The 25,627-nt window shown below is 39.6% G+C and overlaps 1 protein-coding gene across 5 annotated transcripts in view; it reads right to left on the bottom strand.

Annotated features, from left to right (window-relative positions):
* HERC6 (HECT and RLD domain containing E3 ubiquitin protein ligase family member 6) overlaps positions 1-25,627 on the bottom strand; it is a 78,775-nt gene that overhangs the window by 23,009 nt on the left and 30,139 nt on the right. For all 5 annotated transcript variants that reach the window (XR_001104983.2, XM_064369133.1, XM_012437683.3 and 2 more), the window contains 5 exons: positions 23,388-23,509; positions 22,229-22,288; positions 18,888-18,981; positions 13,841-14,030; positions 9,329-9,483 (listed from right to left, as the gene is read on the bottom strand). Coding sequence is in view for 4 of the 5 variants with exons in the window: in XM_064369133.1 (XP_064225203.1) it covers positions 9,329-9,483; positions 13,841-14,030; positions 18,888-18,981; positions 22,229-22,288; positions 23,388-23,509 (621 nt within the window). In the remaining variant the exon portion in view is untranslated. The remainder of the gene's footprint in view (positions 1-9,328; positions 9,484-13,840; positions 14,031-18,887; positions 18,982-22,228; positions 22,289-23,387; positions 23,510-25,627) is intronic.

Genomic DNA, 25,627 nt, shown 5'->3' with positions numbered 1-25,627 from the left:
AACAACCAACCAGTAACAAAATGGCAGGATCAAATTCACACATAATAATATTAACCTTAAATGTAAATGGCCTAAATGCCCCAATCAAAAGACACAGACTTGCAAACTGGATAAAAAGTCAAGACCCATCAGTGTGCTGTATTCAGGAGACCCATCTCACATGCAAAGACACACATGGACTCAAAATAAAGGGATGGAAGAAGATATACCAAGCAAATGGATAGCAAAAAAAACAGGGGACTGTTACTAGTCTCTGATAAAATGGACTTTAAACCAAAAAAGATCAAGAGAGACAAAGAAGGGCATTACATAATGGTAAAAGGATCAATATAACAAGGGGAGCTAACTATCCTAAATATATATACACCCAATACAGGAGCACCCAGATATATAAAGCAAGTTCTTAATGACCTACAAAGAGACTTAGACTCCCACACAATAATAGTGGGAGACTTTAACACTCCACTGTCAATATTAGACAGATCAACGAGACAGAAAATTAACAAGGATATCCAGGACTTGAACTCAGATCTGGAACAAGCGGACCTAATAGACATCTACAGAACTCTCCACCCCAAATCCACAGAAGATACATTCTTCTCAGAACCACATCACACTTACTCTAAAATTGACCACATAATTGGAAGTAAATCACTCCTCAGCAAATGCAAAAGAATGGAAATCATAACAAACAGTCTCTCAGACCACAGTGCAATCAAATTAGAACTCAGGATTAAGAAACTAACTCAAAACCACACAACTTCATGGAAACTGAACAACTGGCTCCTAAATCTCAACTGGATATGCAATGAAATGAAGGCAGAAATAAAGATGTTCTTCGAAACCAATGAGAATGCAGATATAACAACCAGAATCACTGGGACACATTCAAAGCAGTGTCTAGAGGGAAATTTATTGCAATAAACACCCACATGAGAAGCATGGAAAGATCTAAAATTGACACCCTAATGTCAACATTGAAAAAGCTATAGGAAAAAGAACAAAAAAAAAAAAACTCAAAAGCTTGTAGAAGACAAGAAATAACTAAGATCAGAGCAGAAAAGAAGGAGATAGAGACACAAAATCCCTTCAAAAAGTCAATAAATCCAGGAGCTGGTTTTTTGAAAAGATCAACAAAATAGGCAGACCGCTAGCCAGATTAATAAAAAAGAAAACAGAGAAGAATCAAATAGATGCAATAAAAAAATAAAGGGGATATCACCACTGATTCCACAGAAATACAAACTACCATCAGAGATTACTACAAACAACTCTATGCACACAAACCAGTAAATCTGGAAGAAATGGATAAATTACTGGACACTTGCACCCTCCCAAGTCTAAACCAGGAAGAAGATGAAACCCTGAATAGACCAATAACAAGGGATGAAGTTGAGGCAGCAATTAGTAGCCTACCAACCAAAAAATGTCCAGGTCCAGATAGGTTCACAGCCAAATTCTACCAGACATACAAAGAAGAGCTGGTACCATTCCTTGAAACCATTCCCAACAATACAAAAAAGAGGGAATCCTCCCTAACTCATTTTATGAGACCAACATGATCCTGATACCAAAACCCAGCAGAGACTCAACAAAAAAAGAAAACTTCAGGCCAATATCCATGATGAACACAGATGCAAAAATCGTCAATAAAATATGGGCAAACCAATTGCAACAGCACATCAAAAAGCTTACCCATCACCATCGACAGTAGTCTTCATCCTGGGGATACAAGGCTGGTTCAACATATGCAAGTCTATAAACATAATCCATCACATAAACAGAACCAAAGACAAAAACCACATTATCTCAACAGATGCAGAGAAGGCCTTAGACAAAATTCAACAGCACTTTATGCTAAAACTCTCAATAAACTAGGTATCGATAGAACACATCACAAAATAATAAAAGCTATTTACAACAAACTCACAGCCAATATCATGCTGAATTTCTGGCACTGTCTAGACAAGGATGCCCTCTCTCACCACTCTAATTCAGTATAGTATTGGAAGTTCTAGCCAGAGCAATCAGGCAAGAAAAGAAATAAAGGGTATTCAGTTAGGAAAAGAGGAAGTCAAATTGTCTCTATTTGCAGATGACATGATTGTATATTTAGAAGATCCCATCGTCTCAGCCCAAAATCACCTGAAACTGATAAGCAACTTCAGCAAAATCTCAGGATACAAAAATCAATGTGCAGAAATCACAAGCATTCCTATACACCAATAACAGACTTAAAGAGAGCCAAATCAAGAACGAACTGCCATTCACAATTGCTACAAAGAGAATAAAATACCTAGGAATGCAACTAACAAAGAATGTAAAGGACCTCTTCAAGGAGAACTACAAATCACTGCTCAACAAAATAAGAGAGGACACAAACAGATGGAGAAACATTCCATGCTCATGGTTAGGGAGAATTAATATCGTGAAAATGGCCATACTGCCCAAAGTAATTTATAGATTCAACACTATCCCCATCAAGCTACCTATGACTCTCTTTACAGAACTGGAAGAAACCACCTTAAACTTCATATGGAACTAAAAGAGAGCCCACATAGCCAAGACAATCCTAAGCAAAAAGAGCAAAACTGGAGGCATCATGCTACCTGACTTCAAACTATACTACAAGGCTACAGTAATCAAAACAGCATGGTACTGGTACCAAAACAGAGATATGGACCAATGGAACAGAGCAGAAGCCTCAGAGTCAACACCACACATCTACAACCATCTGATCTTAGACAAACCTGACAAAAACAAGCAATGGAGAAAGGATTCCCTGTTTAATAAACAGTGTTGGGAAAACTGGCTAGCTATGCGCAGAAAGCAGAAACTGGATCCCCTCCTGACATCTTACACTAAAATTAACTCCAGATGGATTAAAGATTTAAACATAAGACCTAACACCCTAAAAACCCTAGAAGAAAACCTAGGCAAAACCATTCAGGACATAGGCATAGGCAAGGACTTCATGACTAAAACACCAAAAGCATTGGCAACAAAAGCCAAAATAGACAAATGGGATCTAATTAAACTTCAGAGCTTCTGTACAGCAAAAGAAACAATCATTAGAGTGAACCAGCAACCAACAGAATGGGAAAAAAATTTTTGCAATTTCTTCATCTGACAAAGAGCTAATATCCAGAATCTACAAAGAACTAAAACAGATTTACAAGAAAAAAACAAACCCATTCAAAAATGGGTGAAGGATATGAACAGACACTTTTCAAAAGAAGATATACATGAGGCCAACAAACATATGAAAAAATGCTCATCATCACTGGTCATTAGAGAAATGCAAATCAAAACCATATTGAGATACCATCTCATGCCAGGTAGAATGGCGATCATTTAAAAATCTGGAGACAACAGATGCTAGAGAGGATGTGGAGGAATAGGAACACTTTTACACTGTTGGTGGGAGTGTAAGTTAGTTCAACCATTGTGGAAGACAGTGTGGTGATTCCTCAAAGGTCTAGAAATAGAAATTCCATTTGACCCAGCAATCCCATTACTGGGTATATACCCAAAGGATTATAAATTGTTCAATTATAAAGACACATGCACACATATGTTCACTGCAGCACTATTTACAATAGCAAAGACCTGGAACCAACCCAAATGCCCATCAATGATAGACTGGACAAAGAAAATGTGGCACATATACACCATGGAATACTATGCAGCCATAAAAAACTATGAGTTCATGTCCTTTGTAGGGACATGAATGAATCTGGAAATCATCATTCTCAGCACACTGACACAAGAACAGAAAATCAAACACCGCATGTTCTCACTCATAGGCAGGTATTGAACAGTGAGAACACATGGACACAGGGATGGGAGCATCACACACTGGGGTCTTTTGTGGGGGTGATAGGGGAGGGACAGTGGGGGGTGGGGAGGTTTGGGAGAGATAACATGGGGAGAAATGCCAGATATAGGTGACGGGGGGATGGAGGCAGCAAACCACCTTGCCATGTATGTACCTATGCAACAATCCTGCATGATCTGCACATGTACCCCAGAACCTAAAGTACAATTTAAAAAAAAAAATGGGAAAATATTCGCAAATTGTATACTGATAAGGGACATAATATATATAAAGAACTCTTACAACTCAATAATACAAAGACCAATAAACTAATTTAAAAATTGACGAAAGATATGAATAAACATTTCTCAAAATAAGATACAGAAATGAGCAATAAGGATATGAAAAGGTCAACATTATTAGCCATCAAGGAAATACAAATCAAAACCACAAGGAGATACTATTTCCCACTCACTAGGATGACTATAATCCAAATGGCAGATAATAACAAGTTTTGGCTTGAATGTGGAAAAATGGCTGGGTGCAGTGGCTTATGCCTATAATCCCAGCACTTTGAGAGGCAGAGGTGGGTGGATCACTTGAGGTCAAGAGTTCGAGACTAGCCTGGCCAACATAGTAAAACACTGTCTCTACAAAAATACAAAAATTAGCCAGGCATGGGGTGCACACCTGTAATCCCAGCTACTCAGGAGGCTGAGGCAGGAGAATCACTTGAACCTGGGAGGTGGAGGTGACAGTGAGCCGAGATCGTGCCGCTGCCCTCCAGCCTGGGCAACAGAGCGAGACTCCATCCCTCCCCTCAAAAAACAAAGAAGAATATGGAAAAACTAGAACTGTCATACAGTGCTGGTGGGAACACAAAATGGTACAGCTGCTTTGGAAAACAGTCTGGCAGTTCCTCACAAGATTAAACTAGAGTTGCCATATGGCCCAGCAATCCTTGGTATATACCCAAGGGAAATGGAAACATGTCTACACAAAAATTTGTAAAGACATGTAAATAGCAGCATTATTCCTAATAGTCAAAAAGTGGACATAACCCCAATATCAATCAATTGAGGAAGGGATAAATAAAATGTGGTATTTCATACAATGCATGATTTATTATTCATCAATAAAAAAGAATGAAGTACTCATACATACTCCAACATTGATGAACCTTGAAAATATTATGCTAAGTGAAAAAAGCTAGCCACAAAAGACTACATAATGGGTGATTCCATTTACATAAATTCCAGAATAGGCAAATGTGGACAGACAAAAAGTAGATTTGTGATAGCCTAGGGCTGGGGTGAGAGTCAGGGGATGGGAGTTGAGGGGAGAATGGGGAGTGACTGCTAATGGGTATAGGGCTTCTTTTCGGGTGATAAAAACATTCCAAAATTGATTGTGGTAAAGGTATACAATTCCATGAATATACTAAAAAGTATTACATTGCACATTTTATTAATTTTTATTCTTTTTAAAAATAGAGACAAGGCCTCACTATGTTGCCCAAGCTGGTCTCGAACTCATTGCTCAAGCAATCTTTCCACCCCAGGTTCTCAAAGTGCTGGGATTACCAGCGTGACATTGTATATTTTAAATGGGTGAATTATATCTCAATAAAGCTGTTTATTTTGTTTGGTTTTGTTTTTTGAGACAGAGTCTTGCTCTGTCGCAGGCTGGAGTGCAGTGGTACAATCTCAGTTCACTGCAACCTCTGCTTCCCTGGTTCAAGCGATTCTCCTGCCTCAGCCTCCCAGGGAGCTGGGACTATAGGCACATGCCACCATGTCCATCTAATTTTTGCATTTTTAGTAGAGACAAGGTTTCACCATGTTGGCCAGGATGGTCTCAATCTCTTGACCTTGCGATCCACTCACCTCAGCCTCCCAAAGTGCTGGGATTACAGTTGTGAAATAAAGCTGTTTATAAAAGATATATAATCACATAAAATATCAAGTACTCAGGATTTATCTAATAACAGACTGCAAGACTTCTACGTAGGACACTATATTATTGTAAGAAATTGTAGAATGAAATAAACAGAGAGGTATGTCATGATCAGACTTAGAAGACTCAATAATGTAAAGTTGTCATTCTTTCTCCAATTGTTTTATAGATTCATTTCACTACCAGGTCAAAAACACAATCAAAAGCCCAACAAATGGAAATTTGTGGAATTGGAACAAAAAGGTAATTCTAAAGTTTTTATTTAAGTTTAACAATAATACTGAAGGAGAAGATAAAAGTTGAAACTTATTCTATTACATGTCAATATTTATTATAAAGATACAGTAACTTGTACGCTGTTGTATTGGTACAAAGATAGATTAACAGCCAAATGAATACCTGATTTTCAAGATAAGGAGTACTACAAAGCACCAGGGAAAGAGGTGTATTTTATTAAGAAGGAAAATTATCCTAGAAGGAAAACAAAAGTTGGATATAAGAAATAGTTCCCTGCTCTGATACCTATATATAGTAAGAGAGAATGAAACCCAAAAAGAAAAAAGCAAAGAGAAAGAGAGAGAGAGAGAGAGAGAGACAGAGACAGAGACAGAGAGAGAGAGAGGATTGATAACAATGTGTTTGGGTCCCAGGATGTATGTCTGAAGTTAGCATGACCTAATATTATGCGTTCTCTATCACAACATTAATATAACAAATGTAGTCTTCCACTTGTCCACAATACTAGAGACCATTCCATAACTGGGACCAAATATTATGTTTACTAATTGCAGCTTAAGACAGTAAATTACAATGTAATGGTCTTAGTAATTCATTATTAATTAGTTTAATAGCTTTTCTTCCTAGGCACAAGAACATCAAAGCATAAATACTTGGAGTATCAATAAAGACATCACTTAAGAGTTTCTCAGAATCTTAGGCACCACACAGGCCTACTGGATCAGAATCTGCATCGTTTAACAAGATCTCAGATAACTTACATGCATGTCAAAGTTTGAGAAGTGTTGCCCTAGATGCCTTTGACATTAGTGCTCTCATTACCCTGGTCTACACCTCTGGAATTTAAGAGCTCTTCTGTGAATCACTAATCACTGTGGGAATTCAGACACTCACCTATAACATGCTTATGTCCATCTTTAGATCTAGTCAAGAGCCCAGTCCGATTTCTATTTATTGGGATTACCACCCAAGGCAGAATGAGGTTGATGTAACCAAGCTCAGTGACTTCTGGATACCACTGACTTCAGGTAACTCTACTAAAACAAACTTTGCATTTTTGGTGACCCTAATGTTGACACACCCATAGAGAATGTGGATACCAAATCCCAGTGGCCTCATTTGATATTTCTGTGGGATTTAGCAAATATTCTGATATCGACAGACTGAGTTGATATAGCAGTACCCATTGGGCCCTTTCTTTGTTTGGGCCATAGTCCTCTGTGAACTTTTCTTCCTTTCAAAACAGAGTTTTGCTCTTGTTTCCCAGGCTAGAGTGCAGTGGTGTGATCTCAGCTCACTGCAGCCTCTGCCTCCTGGGTTCAAGCAATTCTCCTGCCTCAGCCTCCTGAGTAGCTGAGATTACAGGCATGTGCCCCCATGCCCAGCTAATTTTGTATTTTTAGTAGAGACGGGGTTTCACTATGTTGGTCAAGCTGGTCTTGAACTCCTGACCTCTGGTGATCCACCCGCCTATGCCTCCCAAAGTGCTGGGATTACAGGTGTGAGCCACTGCGCCCAACTCTTCTTTGTTATTTAGTTTTTAGTAAGTTACAAATAAAACATACATGTTTCATTTATAAACCATATATATGGGCTGGGTGTATTGGCTCACGCCTGGAATCCCAGCGCTTTGGGAGGCCGAGGTGGGTGGATCACTTGAGGTCAGGAGTTTGAGACCAGCCTGGCCAACATGGTGAAACCCCATCTCTACTAAAAATACAAAAATTAGCGAGGTGTGATGGTGGGTGCCTGTAATCCCAGCTACTTGGGAGGCTGAGGCAGGTGAATCACTTGAAGCCAGGAGGCAGATGTTGCAGTGAGCCAAAATCACCGCACTCCAGCCTGGGCGACAGAGCTAGACTCCATTTAAAAAAAAAAATAATAATAATCACACATGTGTAGTGTGATGGGTCCCCCACCAAGTTACTTAAATGTGTATATCCAGTACCTTAACCCTGAAGGCCAGGCAGTGAGCCAAGGCTGTGGTGCCCAGCTGAGGAGCAGGTATCCCTGAGAACCCAAACATCCTGGAGAGTATCTGAGAACCTATCAAGACAAACAGTCTCATGGCTCAAACACCATAGCTCTTTGACCCAGAAAATTCACTTAAAAGCAGCTTAGAGATGGGAGGCAGCACAGATCTCTAGAGCTATCCTGTTGCCATCCAGAAGTCCAGGAGTGTCCTGTATGTAAGTCCTAATAGACACATGTACTCATCAGGCTGTGCTTGTTCTAGTCATTTTTTGGTCTTTTGGCTTGCTCCTAGTTTGAGGGAAGGTTTTTCTATGTGATTCTGGGTTTTTCTTCTTACAAAATACATTCAGTAAGTTCATAAGTCTTTTTTTTTTCGGACAAGAGTTTCGCTCTTGTTGCCCAGGCGGGAGTGCAATGGCAGGATCTTGGCTCACTGCAACCTCCGCCTCCCGGGTTCAAGTGCTTCTCCTGCCTCAGCCTCCTGAGTAGCTGGGATTATAAGCATGTGCCACCACGCTCAGCTAATTTTGTATTTTTAGTAGAGACAGGGTTTCTCCATGTTGGTCAGGCTGGTCTTGAACTCCCGACCTCAGGTGATCCACCCACCTCAGCTTCCCAAAGTGCTGGGATTACAGGTGTGAGCCACCACACCTCGCATGCTCATAAATCTTAAATGTGCATCTTGGTGAGGTTTTACATACCTACTTATTTGGGTAAGTACTGTCCAGGTGCTTACCTATGCCTCAGGTTGTTCTGCTATGCTCCTTCCAAGACAACTGCCTTTCCCAAGAGGTAACACCATCCTGCTTTCTGTCATTATAGATTAGCTCTGTTTTTAAAATTCATGCAAAAGAAGCCATAGAGTGTAATTTTTGGTGTACTTTTTGTTCATCACTATGTTGATGAGATTCATCCATGTTGCTGTATGCTGTTACATGTAGCAGTACCTTCAATGTACTTTTCTTTTCCTTTCTTTTTTTTAAGACGTGGTTTTGCTCTGTCACCCAGACTAGGGTACAGTGGCACAATTCTAGCTCACTGCAGCCTCAAACTCCAGGGCTCAAGCCATCCTCCCACCTCAGCTTCCAGAGTAGCTAGAATTACAGGCACAGTGTACTTTTTCTTAATGAAAGAAGTCCATTACAAAACATCTTAAGTCCTCAAAAGTTTCTCAACTTTTAATCCCTAATTATTTTATGCCAAACATTTCCCTTTTCTATATTCCTTTAAAAAATATTTGATGACTCATGATTTTTATTTGACTTCTTAGAAATCCAATGGTTGAGATTTAAGGGATTTTAATTGAATAAAATAGTACATACATTCCTTTAGAAGAACCCTTACCTTATGCAGTTCTTTCATCATTCCTAAAAGAGCTTTAATATTACAGTGATCCTGTTCGGTTTCAGTCCAATGAAGCAGCTGAGAGATGACGGCTGCTTTAAGCATCTGGACCAGCGGGCTCAGAGAAGATTCTTGCAAAAATGCCCAACACTTCTCTAGGGGTGTAAAATTAGCCATGATAAATATGATTTTCCTACCATCCCCCAAATCCCTCAGTTTCTACTGGGTTCTTTAATGTACAAAATAGATAATATTTTACATTTCTGATGGCATAATTTATAAATATCTTTTTTAAGTACATCCTGGACAACACTTAATGCTCACAGATGTGGAATTTTTTTTTTCTCTTTTTAAGTATTATTAGAATTTAAAAAATCTCAAATTCAGGATTTGAAGAAATTATTTGATGACTCACATTTATGCCTAATTGACTTCACAATTTTCAAACTAACAATTGTATAGGGTATCTATATAACCTGAAAACATATAGGTGAATACAAAAACACAGACACACATATGTCAAGTCATCAAGGACATTTTTAATCTTTTCTTTTTTTGAGACAGAGTCTTGCTCTGTCGCCCAGTGGCACCATCTTGGTTCACTGTAACCTCTACCTCCCGGGTTCAAGCAGTTCTGCATCAGCCTCTCGAGTAGCTGGGACTACATGTGCATGCCACCACACCTGGCTAATTTTTGCATTTTTAGTGAGCCAGGTTTCATCATATTGGCCAGGCTGGTCTCCAATTCCTGACCTTGTGATCACCCACCTTGGCCTCCCAAAGTGCTGGGATTACAGGCATGAGCCACCACGCCCGGCCGGACATTTTTAATCTTTAAAAAATGAAAAGATATTATCTATGTTTTTAGATTTTATGAACACCTGGTACATGGCCATGTAGTTTTAAAAATAGCCAATAATTACATTTTAATATTACTGAATTGCAACGCGGATTTGGAATGTGGAACCTTTAAATTCTCAGGACAATTCTCAGAAAACAAATCCATTTGATGTTAAAATACACTATCAAGCTAATATAATTAAAACAGTATTACCCAGATATATAAAAAGCAGATACAGAGAAATTCCATAAGTAGACTCAAATGCACATGAGACTTTAATATATAATAAATGTGGCATTGCGTATTAGTGGAATTAAAAAGATTCAATAAATGTGTGGGGAAAATTAGAAACTGATCTAGAAAAAAATAATGTTTAACCAAGATAAACTTCATGTGGATCAAATATTTAAATATAAAAATGAAATAACAAAAATTATAGTAAAAGGATGGGAATTATTTTAGTTATAATTTTTTAAGTATGACCCCAAATCCAGAAACCGTAAAAGAAAATATTAATATAGTAGGCTACATTAAAATTTTTTAAAAAATTATGCATGACAAAAATACCACAAAGTAAAAAAACCATTTTTTAATAGCCTAAATATTGTAATTCATATTATTGATAAAGGATTAATTGCCTTAATAATTAAAAAACTTCTAAAATAAAAAAATATATATTAACAACCAATGGGAAAAGAGCAAAGAAGGAAAAACAATAGCAAAACCGCTCTCACTTTCTTAATGGGAATTATAAGCCAGGGTTTATGCAGAATTATGGTTTGTCATTGACTAGGGTGTGCTGGTGCACTTCAACCCACTTTCCTGAGCTGAAAACTAACCCACAGTTACACAGCACACTGAGCACCTGCTCTCCCATTGTTCCTACAGATAAATCTCTGACACTGGACCTTTTAACCCAAGAATTATTTAAGGCATTTTTCAGATCATGAATTCCAGCAGAATGGCTGACACCAACTGGTCTGAAGACCCTCACCTAAGAACTGACTCAGCACAGGAATGTGGTTTCTTCACCTCCCTATCCCTGACTTTACCCCTCACTTCTCAACCAATCAGTGATCACCAAACTTTAGGCCATCACCTGTGTCCAGACCCCTTAAAAACCCCATTCACAAACCTCTTGAAGAGGCTTATTTGAGGTTTCCTTTCATCTCATTTGGTTGCCCTACAATTATTAAACTCTTCCTCTGCTGCAACTCCTACTGTTTCAGTGTATTGGTCTGTTACTGTGCAACAGGAAATCAAACCTGGTGGTCCTATAATAAGAGTTCACAGAATATGATATACAAAGAGATCTGTGATAGATGAAAACCAGCACAACCTCACTCTTAATAAGAAAAATTCAACTTAAAATTAAAAGGTTTTTTTCTCAGAATGGCAAAGATTAAAGTTTGATAACATGGTTGGAAAGTATGCATATTGATACTCTCATAAGCACTGATGAAATATAAATTAATACATCCTTTGTCAGTACTGACAGGTTGCCCAACTCTAGGAGTGTAATTTATATAGACTACAGTGTGAATGACAACCAAGTTGAGTGACATGAGGACCCTGATTCTGTAGAGGGTCATTTGGCAAAATATTTCAAAATTAAAATGTACATACACAATTTGACTCAGTGATTTTGCTTTCTGGAATTTTTCCTGCTTGTGTAAATTTATATATGTACAATGAAATGCTTCATACTAGAATATTCTTCAGCCATTAAATAGAATGAGGCAATTCTATACATTCTCTAATGGAATGATCTCCATGATATCCTGTTTAGTGAGAGAAAGCAAGTTGTGGAAGAGTAACTTTAATAATTTGCTAAACAGAAAAGAATACATTTGTATGTTTATATATATAGAACATCTTTCAAAGGTTACACAAGAAACTAGAACTTGTAGCTACCTCTGGGAGGGGAACTGGGTGGCTTACATTTCATTGTACATATCCTCTGTACCTTTTTGTTTTCTTTTTTTGAGATAGGATCTTGCTCAGTCACCCAGGCTGGAGTGCAGTGGTGTGCTGATAGCTTACTGCAGCTGTCCAAGGCATTTGAACCAAAGCAACTGCATCTTGAATAGGGGTGGGTAAAATAAGGCTGAGACCTATTGGGCAACATTCCCAGAGAGTTAGGCATTCTAAATGACAGAATGAGATTGGAGGTTGGCACAAGATACGGGTCATAAAGACCTTGCTGATAAAAACAGCTTGCAGTAAAGAAGCCAGCTAGAACCCACCAAAACCAAGATGGCGAGGAGAATGACCTCTGGTCGTCCTCACTGCTACACTCCCACCAGTACCATGACAGTTTGCAAATGCCAGGGCAATGTCAGGAAGTTACCCTATATGATCTAAAAAGGGTAGGCATGAATAATCTACCCCCTTTTCAGCATATAATAAAGAAATAACCATAAAAATGGGCAACCAGCAGCCCCGAGGGGCTGCTCTGCCTATGGAGTAGCCATTCTTTTATTCCTCTACTTTCATAATAAACTTACTTTCAGTTTACTCTATAGACTCTCCCTGAATTATTTCTTGTGTGAGATCCAAGAACTCTTGTTTGGGGTCTGGATTGGGACCCCTTTCCAGTAACACAGCCTTAAACTCCTGGGCTCAAGTGATCCTCCCACCTCAGGCTCCCAAGTAGCTGGGACCACAGGTGTGTGCCACCAGGTATGGCTGATTTTTAAAAAAATTTTGGTAGTCAAGGGGTCTCACTATGTTGCCCAGGCTGGCCTCGACCTCCTGGACTCAAGACATCCTCTCACCTTGGCCTCCCAAAATGCTGGGATTAACGTGTAAGCCACAATGCCTGGCCCTCTGTATCTCTTAAGTGAAGGAGCCCAGGGAAATTTACACCAAAATATAGTACCCTGGTATGCTGATTATTTTAAATTAAAGGCCCTTGAAGGTCAGCAGATGCTGGAAGACGCTTTTCTCTGACACTCCCTTATCTACCTTAAGACTGGACCCACCACAGAGAAAAGAATTGCCTTTCATCCCATCTCTGAAATTTCATTATCTGTCACAGAGAAGATACTTTTTCAAAAGATAATGTCTTTTGACTGCCTCTTAGGCTCATTCCAATTCCAAGGAGAATCATTTACAGGTTAATTTCTGTTTCCTGGGTTCACTCATTCTCCCTAATAATCATTTACTACTCTTCAAAAAAATTGTCTACATTCCCTACCTCCCCCTCCTCTATGTAGAAGGGTATATAAACATCTATACCCCACTGGGTTATTGGGTAATCATTGAACTTTCAATATTCACTAAAAACTAAAAAAGGACATAACACAGTATTGAATAAAGTAAATAAGAACACAAGGTTCAACGTTTGTTTTTTCATCATCTCTGGTCTAAATGTCTAAAGTTTCAAAATAACATGAGCCAAAAATGTTTAAAGTATGGATTTATCTTGAGTGAATACTTTATGGCTACCAAACTCTGATGTTAAAGCCACATCTAAGTCTAAAAACTACAAGTGCTTTGTATGATAAGATCAATAATTATAATAGCTTTAGATTATTAATCTTTTCAATAATTCACATGCCATGTGCTCAAATACGTGTCTATTTTGAAATCCTCTATCCAAAATTTGCTACAACACTTCAGAGAGTGACTCTATATTGAGAGTACAGATAAAGTTACATAAAACTTACTTAGGACTTGGAAAGATTGGTTACTCATTTCACACACAGCCTTTGCAAATGGAACCACCAGGTTCTTCCAGTTCTTAGCGTTATGCATCACAGGACATTCTGGGAGCAGAAGGAAAACTGATAAAGCTTCTTGGTGTGGAGAACGGCACGGAAGAGCTCTGAGCAGATCGTCCTCGAGACTCGTAGTTATCTGTGCTCAAAATAGGATCAGGGAACAGACTCAGGATATATTAGATACAGAGTATTGTGAAAAGCAAGCTATGAAATTAGAGGTTTCACTCCACCATATTCCAGTTAGAATAACCACTTAGTTATTCTGAAACCTATTGATGAAACTCAATAGTGATGGAGTTTCATCACTCCTTCCATCCCAAATGCCCCTGACGTGGTACATGAGAGCCATCCTCCTCATTTTATATCAGGCTGCCTGAAGAAAATAAAATGAAATCCCATGAGCATGGATATACAGAGAGAATTATGGATTCAAAACTAATAAAAGCCCTTCAAAAGCAATGTTGTATACAGGTCACACTAGTATTCCTCCTTCTAGAAGGAAGAGCTATCTCCAGCTCCTCTCCTCCCCACACACAATATCCTTTTCTTTTTTTCTGTTTTCTCATATATGAGTAGACAAATTTTCAGAGCAAAGATAGCTCTAAATTTTTATATTACTTATTTCATTCAGAGGTAAAGCTTTGCCTCAGAGTGTAGTGGCTCAATTATAGCTGGAGTGCAGTGGCTCAATCATAGCTCACTGCAGCCTCAAACTCCTGGGTTCGGGCAATCCTCCCACCTCAGACTCCCAAGTGGAGTGCACTGCCACACACGGTTCATTTTAGAAAATTATTTGTAGAGATGGTGTCTCACTATGTTGCCCAGGCCAGTCTCAAGCTCTTGGGCTCAAGCAGTACTCCCACCTTGGCATCCCAAAGTGCTAGGATTACAGGCATGAGCCACTGCACCCAGCCCAGAAGTAAACTTTTAAAATAGGACATATATAAAAACATATTAGTGGGAATGAACATGTATGATATTATTTATATTTGTTTGAACACTCATTGAATACTTACAATGTGTCAGATGATCTCATGTAAATCATTTTATTTAATCTTATCGATAATTCTATAAGATAACTTTTGTTTTATTTGTTTTTACCTTGTTTTTACAGATAAGCGAGGAGAGACTCAAAGGAAGTTAGAGGAAAGAGATTACTCAACTAGAAAGTGACCATGGCAGTACCATGGTAGTAAAATCTACCACGGCAGAGACAATGCCATATGTTCACCTTGCCAGTCATTTTTTATTTTCCTCCTGGGTTCACAGGAAGATGGCAGCCCCCAGCTCCTCTGCAGTTAGGCAGGGCCATGTGACTGAGTCCTAGCTCACCAATGTGAGAGAAAGTGATGCGTGACACATTAAGGCCAGGCCATTAAACCTCTCATGGGACCCTCCATACTCACTTCCGTCATCTTTTAGCCAACTCAAAAGACTGAGTGGAGGATTTTACTGCCCCAGGGCCTAGAGACGCTGGAAAGAAGCCTGAGTCAGCCCTGCATTAACCTGTGCAAAGTTGCCTCTGACCTCCAACCCTCGTTGGACTAGGATGTTGGAAAATATTTTATTATGTTAAGCCACTGAGATTTGGAAGTTGTTTGTTACAGCAGCTAGTTGCATTTATTCAACCTAATAGATCTATGTTCTGGAATTACAGTGTCTGCCTCTCGTAAGGGTGAATAAGTGATATATGCAACAATAAACTGTGATGTACTATATATTGTTATTACATTAAAATTCTTAAAATTTGTTTTTTCACATGTCTAGCAGAATATGGTTTCTGTGGAATGCCAGTAGGTGTTATGCTGAAAAACAGCATCACAATGTCAAATAACTCCAAGAAAAATAGGGTCAAAGAGATTTCTTTTAGTGTATGATGCCATAGAAGCTTTGATTTCCTAATGTGCATATCATGATTCCATAATAGTATGCAGTGTTCTCAAAGTTATTTCATCAAGAACCCTTTTTAATGGGGTTTTTCATGAAGCTACTGTCCCTTGGAACTCACACTGGGAAGAGTACCCCAAATTATCTCCCATATCACCTAAATAAATTCATTTTAAAAATACACTTCATAATATTTGCTATTATCACTTCATCTTGAAAATGAAAATATTATTATATCTGTAACACATTCAGGAACACTTTCCCTCTTTCCCTTTCAAGTATAAGGAACTACTCAGACCCAGTAAAATGGTATAAAGATTATTTTACTAACTGAAGACATTTGAGGTACGGTCAATACACAAAGACACCTTTTTGGAGCTTCTTTTATCTAACTAATGCAGGGCTCTTCTAGAAAGAAGTTCTTGTACATCCTCCATTGTGGAGCTTCACTGCTAAAAAGGAGACCAATCATTCAGATCACTTGCATGTGGATGAGAAATTGCATAGACAAATAAACATTCTCATAAACTATCATACCTTCCATTTGTCTCCATAAAATCCCATTTGTTCTTCCCATAGGAGCCCTTTCTCCCTTCTCCCTTTCCTCCATCAAGTTGGTTTATAAACTCTTATCCCTAGTTGTTCAGGGAGCTTCTTTATCTGAATGCTCCATGTGCAAGCATGCAAAACTTATTTTTTTCCTTCTGTGCTATAGGCTAAATATGTTCCCCAAAATTCATATGTTAAAAACCTAACCCCCAATATGATAGTATTAAGAGGTGAGGCCATGGCCAGGCACAGTGGCTCACACCTATAATCCCAGCACTTTCGGAGGCCAGGGTGGGTGGATCACTTGAGATCGGGACTTCAAGTCTAACCAATACAGAGAAACCCCATCTCGTCTAAAAATACAAAAAATTAGCCAGGCTTGGTGGCACATGCCTGTAATCCCAGCTACTTGGGAGGCTGAAGCAGGAGAATTGCTTGAACCTGGGAGGCGGCGGTTGTGGTGAGCCAAGATCGCGCCATTGCACTCCAGTCTGGGTAAAAGGAGCAAAACTCCATCTCAAAAAATTGGAGCTTTCATAAATGGGATTAGTGCCCTGACAAAACAGAGCCCAGAAAGCGTCTTTGCCCTTTCTGCTGTGAAAGGAAAATAAATCTTGGGGCCTCGAGATCACTAAGCTAAAGGGAAAAGACAAGCTGGGACCTGCTTAGTGCAAACCTGCCTCCCATTCTATTCAAAGTTACCCCTCTGCTCACTGAGATAAATGCATATCTGATGCCTCTTTTGGAGAGGCTAATCAGAAACTCAAAAGAATAAAACCATTTTTCTCTTATCATCTACCAAAGACTGGGAAGCCCCCTTCCCTGCTTCGAGTTGTCCCGCCTTTCCAGGCCAAACCAATGTTCATCTTATATATGTGGATTGATGTCTCATGTCTCCCGAAAATCTATAAAACCAAACTGTGCTCAGACCGCCTTGGACACATGTCATCAGGATCTCCTGAGGCTGTGTCATGGGCATGTGTCCTCAACCTTGGCAAAATAAACTTTCTAAATTATCTGACCCATCTTAGATATTTGGGGTTCACACTGCCATGTGAGGACACTGAAAATATGGTCATCTATGAGCCAAAAAGTGGGTCTGCACCAGACACCAAACCTGATAGTACCTTGATCTTGGACTTCCCAGGTTCCAGAACTGTGAGAAGTAGACGTCTGTTGTTTAAGCTACCCAGTCTACAGCATCCTGAGCACTGAGGCATTCTGTTAATTACTAATATGCAGCGACCCCCTCCACCAACTCAAACCTGAGGCAGTAGACAAAAAGCAAGTTTTCTTCCTAAGACAACCCAGAATCACAGAATATTAAACTGGAATAGAATTTTTTTTTTTTTTTTTGAGAAGGAGTTTCGCTCTTGCTACCCAGGCTGGAGTGCAATGGCGCGATCTTGGCTCACCGCAACCTCCGCCTCCTGGGTTCAGGCAATTCTCCTGCCTCAGCCTCCTAACTGGAATAGATTTTAAAGATGAACTCAACAGGTAAAGATAATGTGACACCAAGAGAAGGGATGAGGTAGTAATAGAGATTCAAATCAAATAGATGTGAGTTTCATCTCAGAATAGAGAAGGGGCTTTTTAGTTTATCAGTCCAGGATAGGGTCCTGCTTCCCAAACCAATGCTCTTTTCCTACATCATGGTAGAGATTATCCACCTCTCAAGCATTGTTCTTCTTATATTGAAAATAAAAATGTTGTATCTATTGTACATTTAAGGGTTCATTAAGAAAATAAATGTCAGCCCCAATCATAAAACTACCTTTGCAAAAGTATGACAGTAAGAGAAATCTGACATGGTTGACTCTATCTTGCTGCCAGCCTCACAGGTTGGCTGTCTTTTCCCATTTTTGGGCATATGAGCCAAGCTAACTTTGGGAGAAATTTAGTTTATAGTTTAAATGATAACAGCTGGTCCCAAAAACGGAATTGTTCTTGTAAAACTAATGAAAGCCCACCAAGTTAGGATGAGAGGGGCTCGAATTCTAAATAATTACCAGCCATTATTCTGGAGGTTGTAAGATTTGCAACTTCCTCAATTATTCTTGCAAATAACATCATTATTGTAGAACCTAAGATTGGCCTTTTGAGATGTCACTTCAGGTTTTTGCATTTCTGACAACTGGATGACCCCACCTGGACCCACCAACTAGTCCTGTGGCCCCCCACCCAGAACTGACTCAGCACAAGAGGACAGCTTCTATTCACTATGATTTCATCTCTAACTCAGCTGGTCAGCACGCTCCCTACCCTAGTCCCCTGACAACCAAACTATCTTTGAAAAGCCCCTAAGCTACAAGCGTGAGCCTTCAGGGAGACTGATTTGAGTAATAATTCTATCTCCTACATGGCATGGCCAGCCTCATGTCAATTAAACTCTTTCCTTACTACAATGTCATGGTCTTAGTGGGTCGATTTTTGTTTCTGCAGTGGGCAGGAAGAACCCATCGGGCAATTACAATCATAGTCCCCTCTCATCCAGCTTCCAACAAAATTAAACTGCAATCGTATTTGTTCTATATCTCAAGTAAGTATTGGCTATTACCATGGAAGAAATCCATTCCTTTTTTGTTAACTTCTTAAAGGTATCTCTTGCCATTTCCAAGTCCACATCAATGGAAGTCGTTTCTCCAGTTCCTCTTTGGAAACAAGAAATGCAAGAAACCACATAAACAGAGGGAAAGGGATATTTCTAAAGTTCATATGTCATTTGTTATTTTATTTTATTAAATATAAGATACAAACCTTTTTCTTATAGCTTGCCTTCTTTCAAAATAATCAACTTACATGACATAAAAAATATATAGTTTATATTCTCTTTGTTAAAAGACAGTAGATAACAATTTATTATCTCTACAGTGGCTACATCAAGTTTGGACTGCCATATTAACAAAATTTTATGTGCTGGGTCTGAGAACGGAAACCATCTGCCCCACACTCAGTTTGCACACTAAGAACTAGAACTACCTACCCTCCACCCTCCTTACCATTTATATTTACAGAACTTTGCGATACCACTGTTTTTTTGTTTGTTTTTACTTTACTCTTCCAGGAAACTTTTGTCCAGGCAAATGGCAATTGTTCATCATGGGAACTTCCTGAAAGACCCACTAACTCTTCCATGGAAAGTATCAACAGTTTATGCCCAAAGATCTTTGAATCCCTTATCTCAAAATCCTTGCCTTGCTGTTTCCAGCCATCCTGGATTGTTGTCATTTACCCAGTCCAGATCAAACCTCCAGCCTTCCCTCTCACATTGAAAGACCTCCTTAAACCAAACTCCCAATTGTCAATAAATTCTGACCTGGTTTTTCTTCTCAGAAACACTACCAAAGCCTTGTCTAGGTGTGCTGTTCTCTCTGGCCTGTCTTATCAAGTTGTTTTAGTGATATTTGAGAGGCCAGCATTCAATAAGCCTAACAATTTTAAAATAATGCATTATCAAATATTGTATGCCATCTGCAGTGGGTCATGCCTGTAATTCCAGCACTTTGGAAGGCCAACGTGGGAGGATTGCTTGAGGCCAGGAGTTCAAGAGACCAGTCTGGGCAACATAGAAGAGACCTTATCTCTACAAAAAAATAAAAAATAAAAAATTAGCCAGGCATGGTGGTGCACACCTGTAGCCCCAGCTACAGGTGAGGCTGAGATGGGAGGATAGCTCAAGCCCAGGAGTTCAAGTCTACAGTGAGCTATGATCAAACGACTGCATTACAGCAAGGGCAACAGTGTAAGACCTCATCTCTAAAAATTAAAAAAAAAAAAAAAAAACGGCCAGGCATAGTGGCTCACGCCTGTAATTCCAGCACTTTGGGAAGCTGAGGTGGGTGAATCACTTGTGGTCAGCAGTTCAAGACCAGCCTCGCCAACGTGGTGAAACCCTGTCTCTACTAAAAATACAAAAAAATTAGCTGGGTGTGGTGGTACATGCCTATAATCCCGGCTACTCAAGAGGTTGAGGCCGGAGAATCACATGAACCCAGGAGGTGGAGGCTGCAGTGAGCCAAGATCACGTACATCACTGAACTCAAGCCTGGGTGACAGAGAGAGACTCTGTCTCAAAAATATAAATGAAAATAATAAAAATAAAATTAAAAAAGAGGCTGGATATGGTGGCTCACACCAGTAATCCCAGCACTTTGGGAGGCTGAGGTGGATGGATCACCTGAGGTTAGGAGTTCAAGATCAGCCTGGTCAACATGGTGAAACCCCATCTCTACGAAAAAAAAAAAAAAAAAAAATCAGCTGGATATGGTGGCACAAACCTGTAATCCCAGCTATTCAGGAGGCTGAGGCAGGAGAATCGCTTGAACCTGGGAGGCAGAGGTTGCAGTGAGCCGAGATTGCACCACCACACTCCAGCCTGGACAACAGAGTGAGACTTCATCAAATAAATAAATAAAGGAAATGAGTCAAGTGCAGTGGTTCACACCTGTAATCCCAGCACTGTGGAAGGCCAAGGTGGGCAGATCATGAGGTCAGGAGATCGAGAACATCCTGGACAACATGGTGAAACCCTGTCTCTACTAAAAATACAAAAATTAGCTGGGCGTGGTAGCTCCTGCCTGCAGTCCTAGCTACTTGGGAGGCTGAGGCAGGGGAATCGCTGGAACTGGGGAGGCAGAGGTTGCAGTGAGCCAAGACCAGACCACTGCACTCCAGCCTGGCCACAGAGCAAGACTTCATCTCAAAAAGGAAGGAGGGAAGGAAGGAAGGAAGGAAGGAAGGAAGAAGGAAAGAAGGAAGGAAAGAAGGTTGGTTTTCTCTTTGCTAGATTAACTGATCAATAGTAATATTAGGGCTAAAATATTTATGCAAATACTAAAACAAAATATTATAAATTTCTCCCTTAAAATATATTCTCTTTTGCAGCCTTTGATATCTTAGGAGTTCCTCACTCCTGGGGAGTAAGCATGGATACTTTTTCACATTAGGAAGATAATACTCTTCACATAGAAAAGATTTTTCTACATGTAGCAAGAATTAGCCTGAGGTGAAGTTGTTGGAATCCAAGTTCCTCTAGTCCCACAAGCTGCCTGAGAATGCAGCTGGGTTAAAAACTAACGGGACTGCCACGGGGGTTGAACAAGGGCAAGTAATAGCAACAGGGGTTAAGTGAGTACCACCTAGTGGCCAGAAGTGGGTACAAGATGTGTATCACCATACTTTGAACAAGTGAGCAAATTTAAGGCCAAGTTAACATGAGAGGGACAGGACCTCACCAGGCAAAGGAGAACCCATATGAATTACACCAGCTGTAGACAGATCAGCAAGGCATAGACCTCCAAAGAGGCAGAGGGCAGCCTAAGACCCCTTTACACTGCTATTTCTCCTTCTTGTCTCTTTTACACTCAGGCGCCATATTGGAGAACTTGGAGGAAGGAGCAGAAATAGAAGAGCCAAATATTGAGCATTAAAGGAATTGTTTAAACTATTGGATCAGACCAAATGTTAAACCAATGGAGCAAAATCAGATTTTCTTCTGTAGCAGTGAGTTAAAGACAACATAAATAAGATATTTTTAATTGATCGTACAGAGTAAAAATTGTAAAGTGTACACTTGGCTACTAAGTATTAAAGCAATGTGAGATTTAGTTGATCACTTGTATATACAGAGATCCTGAAAAAACACCATTCCTTGTAATTGGACAACAGAGCAAAGCAGTATGAAGGAAGTAAACAATGTTAATTAGAAATTATAACTTATAGTGGTCTAACAGAAAATTACTTTACAAAATGAAAGAATTCTATAACGACCTACAAAGTTCTCTGTGTCGGACTCTGTAGGCAAGGATAACAAAATTCACAAATTAAACTTACTTGAAACATAACATTTTACATATTTTCCAGTGTTTTAAATGAAGGTAAATCTTATGTAAGTATTACCTTTTCTTTAAAAAACTCGCAGTCAGACAAGCAGGAGATGAAAATATCATTCTAACTTCACTGTAAAAGTAATAACAAGGGGTAAGTTACAACATACTATAAAGCATGCCTTTTAAATCTTATGTCTGCAGCCTGCGTAACATGGCAAAACCCTGTCTCTACAAGAAATACAAAAATTATCCAGCCCAACCAACATGGTGAAACCCTGTCTCTACTATAAATACAAAAATTAGCTGGGCTGTAGTGGCACATGCCTAGAAACCCAGCTACTCAGGAGGCTGAAGCAGGAGGATCACTTGAACTCAGGAAGCAGAGGTTGCAGTGAGCCGAGACTGCGCCACTGCACTCCAGCCTGGGCAACAAGAGTGAAACTCTGTCTCAAAAAAGAAAAAAAAAAAAGAGAATTGGCTAGCAAAGAAATGAGAAATGGTAACACTGGAAGTGTTAGAGATTGTGCCACTGCACTCCAGTCTGGTTGACAGAGTGAGACCCTGTCTCAAAAAGAAAAAAATTAGCCAGGCCTGGTGGTGTATGCCAGTAGTTGCCATTGCTTGGGAGGCTGAGGTGGGAGGATCACTTAAGCGCAGAAGTTCAAGGCTGCAATGAGTTATGACTGTGCCACTACACTCTAGTCTGGGTGACAAAGGCCCTATCACAAAAAATAAAAAAAATCTTATAATGTCTGAATAAGTAAATGATGATGTAGAATCATTATTAATGAAAATAACTACTCTCTTAAGAGTCTCCCAAATCCTGGGTATACTTTGTTCATATTATTTCTAAATCTCACCAAAACCCCTTATAGTTGATTTGTTCAATTCATGTAGGTTTAAACGAAACCTATCCCTGTGAGGACTAAAACTCATAAAACTCCAAAGGGTGAACTATGAATATATGAAAACAGTCCACCTTATTGAAGGCTTTGTAAGCTTTTTCACTCTTGCAACTCCCTCACCTACAGCGCCTGGGACATCACATGTCCTCCACGTATCTGTAAATGAGTACATCGATGACCTAGTGACATTAAGAGGCTGTAGAAGAGAATCATGGTCAAAATACAAATACCTTCACAATAAAACCAAACCCTCTTTCTTAGGATAAAATGACCAAGGCCTCAGAACCAGATAAAAGCAGCTTATAATTTATCAGATGGAGCCACCTTTTAGCCACTTCATGTTCAGTACTTCTTGTTTTCACTGCCATCCATTTTTCTGCCACAGACTGGGTAATTCGGCTTATTTCTGGCAGGGTTTTCCTGGGAGCACTTGTGGAACTAGTATCCTTCAGGAAAGGAAAAAAGAATGATCAGGAACACACACATGTTCAGTAGTAAATTATACAGTAAATTATCTGGTATGGGTGGTAAATAGGCACTGTCCTCTTGGGTGGTAGCATTTGGTGGGAGGAGCTTTGGTGTCAGATGGGTAGGGCTATTCCACCTCCTAGCCTGGGCCACTTTGCTTGGTCTGAGCCTTAGTTTCAACATTAAAAAAATATATATATTGAACACAGGGCTTCAAACAGATACTTGTAAATCAATATTCATTGCAGCATTATTCACAATAGCCAAAAGATGGAAACAACCCATGGTCATCAACAGATGAATAGATTTTTTAAAATATACATACAATGAAATATTATTCAGCCTAAAAAAGAAATTAAATTCTGGCAGGGCACAGTGGCTCATTCCTGCAATCCCAGCACTTTGGGAGGCCAAGGCAGGCGGATCACCTGAGGTCAAGGAGTTTGAGACCAGCCTGGTCAATGTGGTGAAACCTTGTCTCTACTAAAAATACAAAAAAAAAATTAGCCAGGTGTGGTGGCAGGTGCCTGTAATCCCAGCTACTCGGGAGGCTGAGGCAGGACACTTGAGCCTGGGAGGTGGAGGTTGCAGTGAGATGAGAGCATACCATTGCATTCCAGCCTGGGCAACAAGAGCGAAACTCTGTCTCAAAACAAAACAAGCAAACAAACAAACAAACAAACACAATGTGGGTCAATTTTGAAGACAAGCGAGTAAAATAAGCCAGATGCAAAATAACAAATATTGTATGATTCCACTTGTATGAAGTATCTAGAATAGGCAAATTCATAGAGACAGAAGGTAGATTCAAGATTGCCTGAAGCTGGGGGTGGAGAGGGGGTATGGGGAGTTATTATTTCATAGAGAATTTCTGCTTGGAGTGATGAAAAAGTCTTGGAGATGGATAGTGGTGAAAGTTGTATAATACTGTGAAAGTAATTAATGTCACTGAATCATATACTTAAAATGATTAAAATGGCAAATTGTATTTATATATATTTTATCACAATAAATAAAAAGAGATAATAATACCTACCTCTCTGGGTTCCTGTTAAGATGAAATTATAGTGGGCATACAAAGCTTTGAGATTATAGTAGGCACCCAATAATTAGTTTCATTGTTCCCTTTGATCATCCACAAGTGTTTACTTTTATATCAGTAACTCTCAAATTGTAATGTGCATACGAATCACCTGGTGGGAGATTCTGGTGGGCTTGTTAAAGCAGATTGCTGGGCTCCACCCCATAGTTTCTAATTCCATGGGTCAGGGTTGAACATAAGAATTTGCATCTAACAAATTCTCCAGTGATGCTGATGCTGCTGGTTTGGGGACCATACATTCAGAACTATCCTTCTATATAATACTTGAGACCAAATAGCCCAGCCAGAGGTTTCAGACCTTGTTGCCCAGGTCTGGAAAGAAAAATCCATCTTCAATATAGTCTTCCAGAGTCATTAGTGCTCTGCTATAACTTACACCTATGCCTCCACTGCACTTGTTATGAGCCAGGAAATTATGCATCGTTTTGGTTTAATGCTGAAATAAAAGACCTCTTGAAAAAGACAGGTAACCATGGCTCTTAAAGTTCCCTTCAGCTTCTTGATCTGAGTCCTGGGCTTTTCCTGTAGTTTGATCAAGAGGAAGAGTTTTTTTCTTCCCACATCCCAGGAAACTTGGGACAATGAGGTGCTCCCTCTTGGCACTTACATACCATTTCTTTATTTGCTGCTTCAAAATCCCTGGCTCCTCCCAAATACACGGCATGAGACTATGTCATCTGCCTCCTCCTCTTTTGTAATCTTCCCCCAATGTCCTGGTCACTCCCTTTCGTTCATCGAAAGCTTCGGCACCTTGCCGAGTGTCTTCCTCACACCATGATTCCCATGGTCACCATTCCTGCCCTCACTCTTGGTAACTTCAGAATTGACGAACATTATCTATCTCCCACCTTCATCTCTCAATTCTTAATTATCTCCACTCTTCCTCTGCTCCACCCCAGCCACACATGCCCTGGATCAGGGTTTCTAAACTGACACTATTGATATTTTGGGTCAGATGACTCTTTGCTGTAAGCAGCTGTCCTGTGTATCATAG

Source organism: Aotus nancymaae, unplaced genomic scaffold (assembly GCF_030222135.1).
Source record: "Aotus nancymaae isolate 86718 unplaced genomic scaffold, 86718_ANA_hifiasm-v0.15.2.pri h1tg000006l, whole genome shotgun sequence".
Classification (NCBI taxonomy): Eukaryota; Metazoa; Chordata; class Mammalia; order Primates; family Aotidae; genus Aotus; species Aotus nancymaae.
This window is presented reverse-complemented; position numbering and strand designations above follow the sequence as displayed.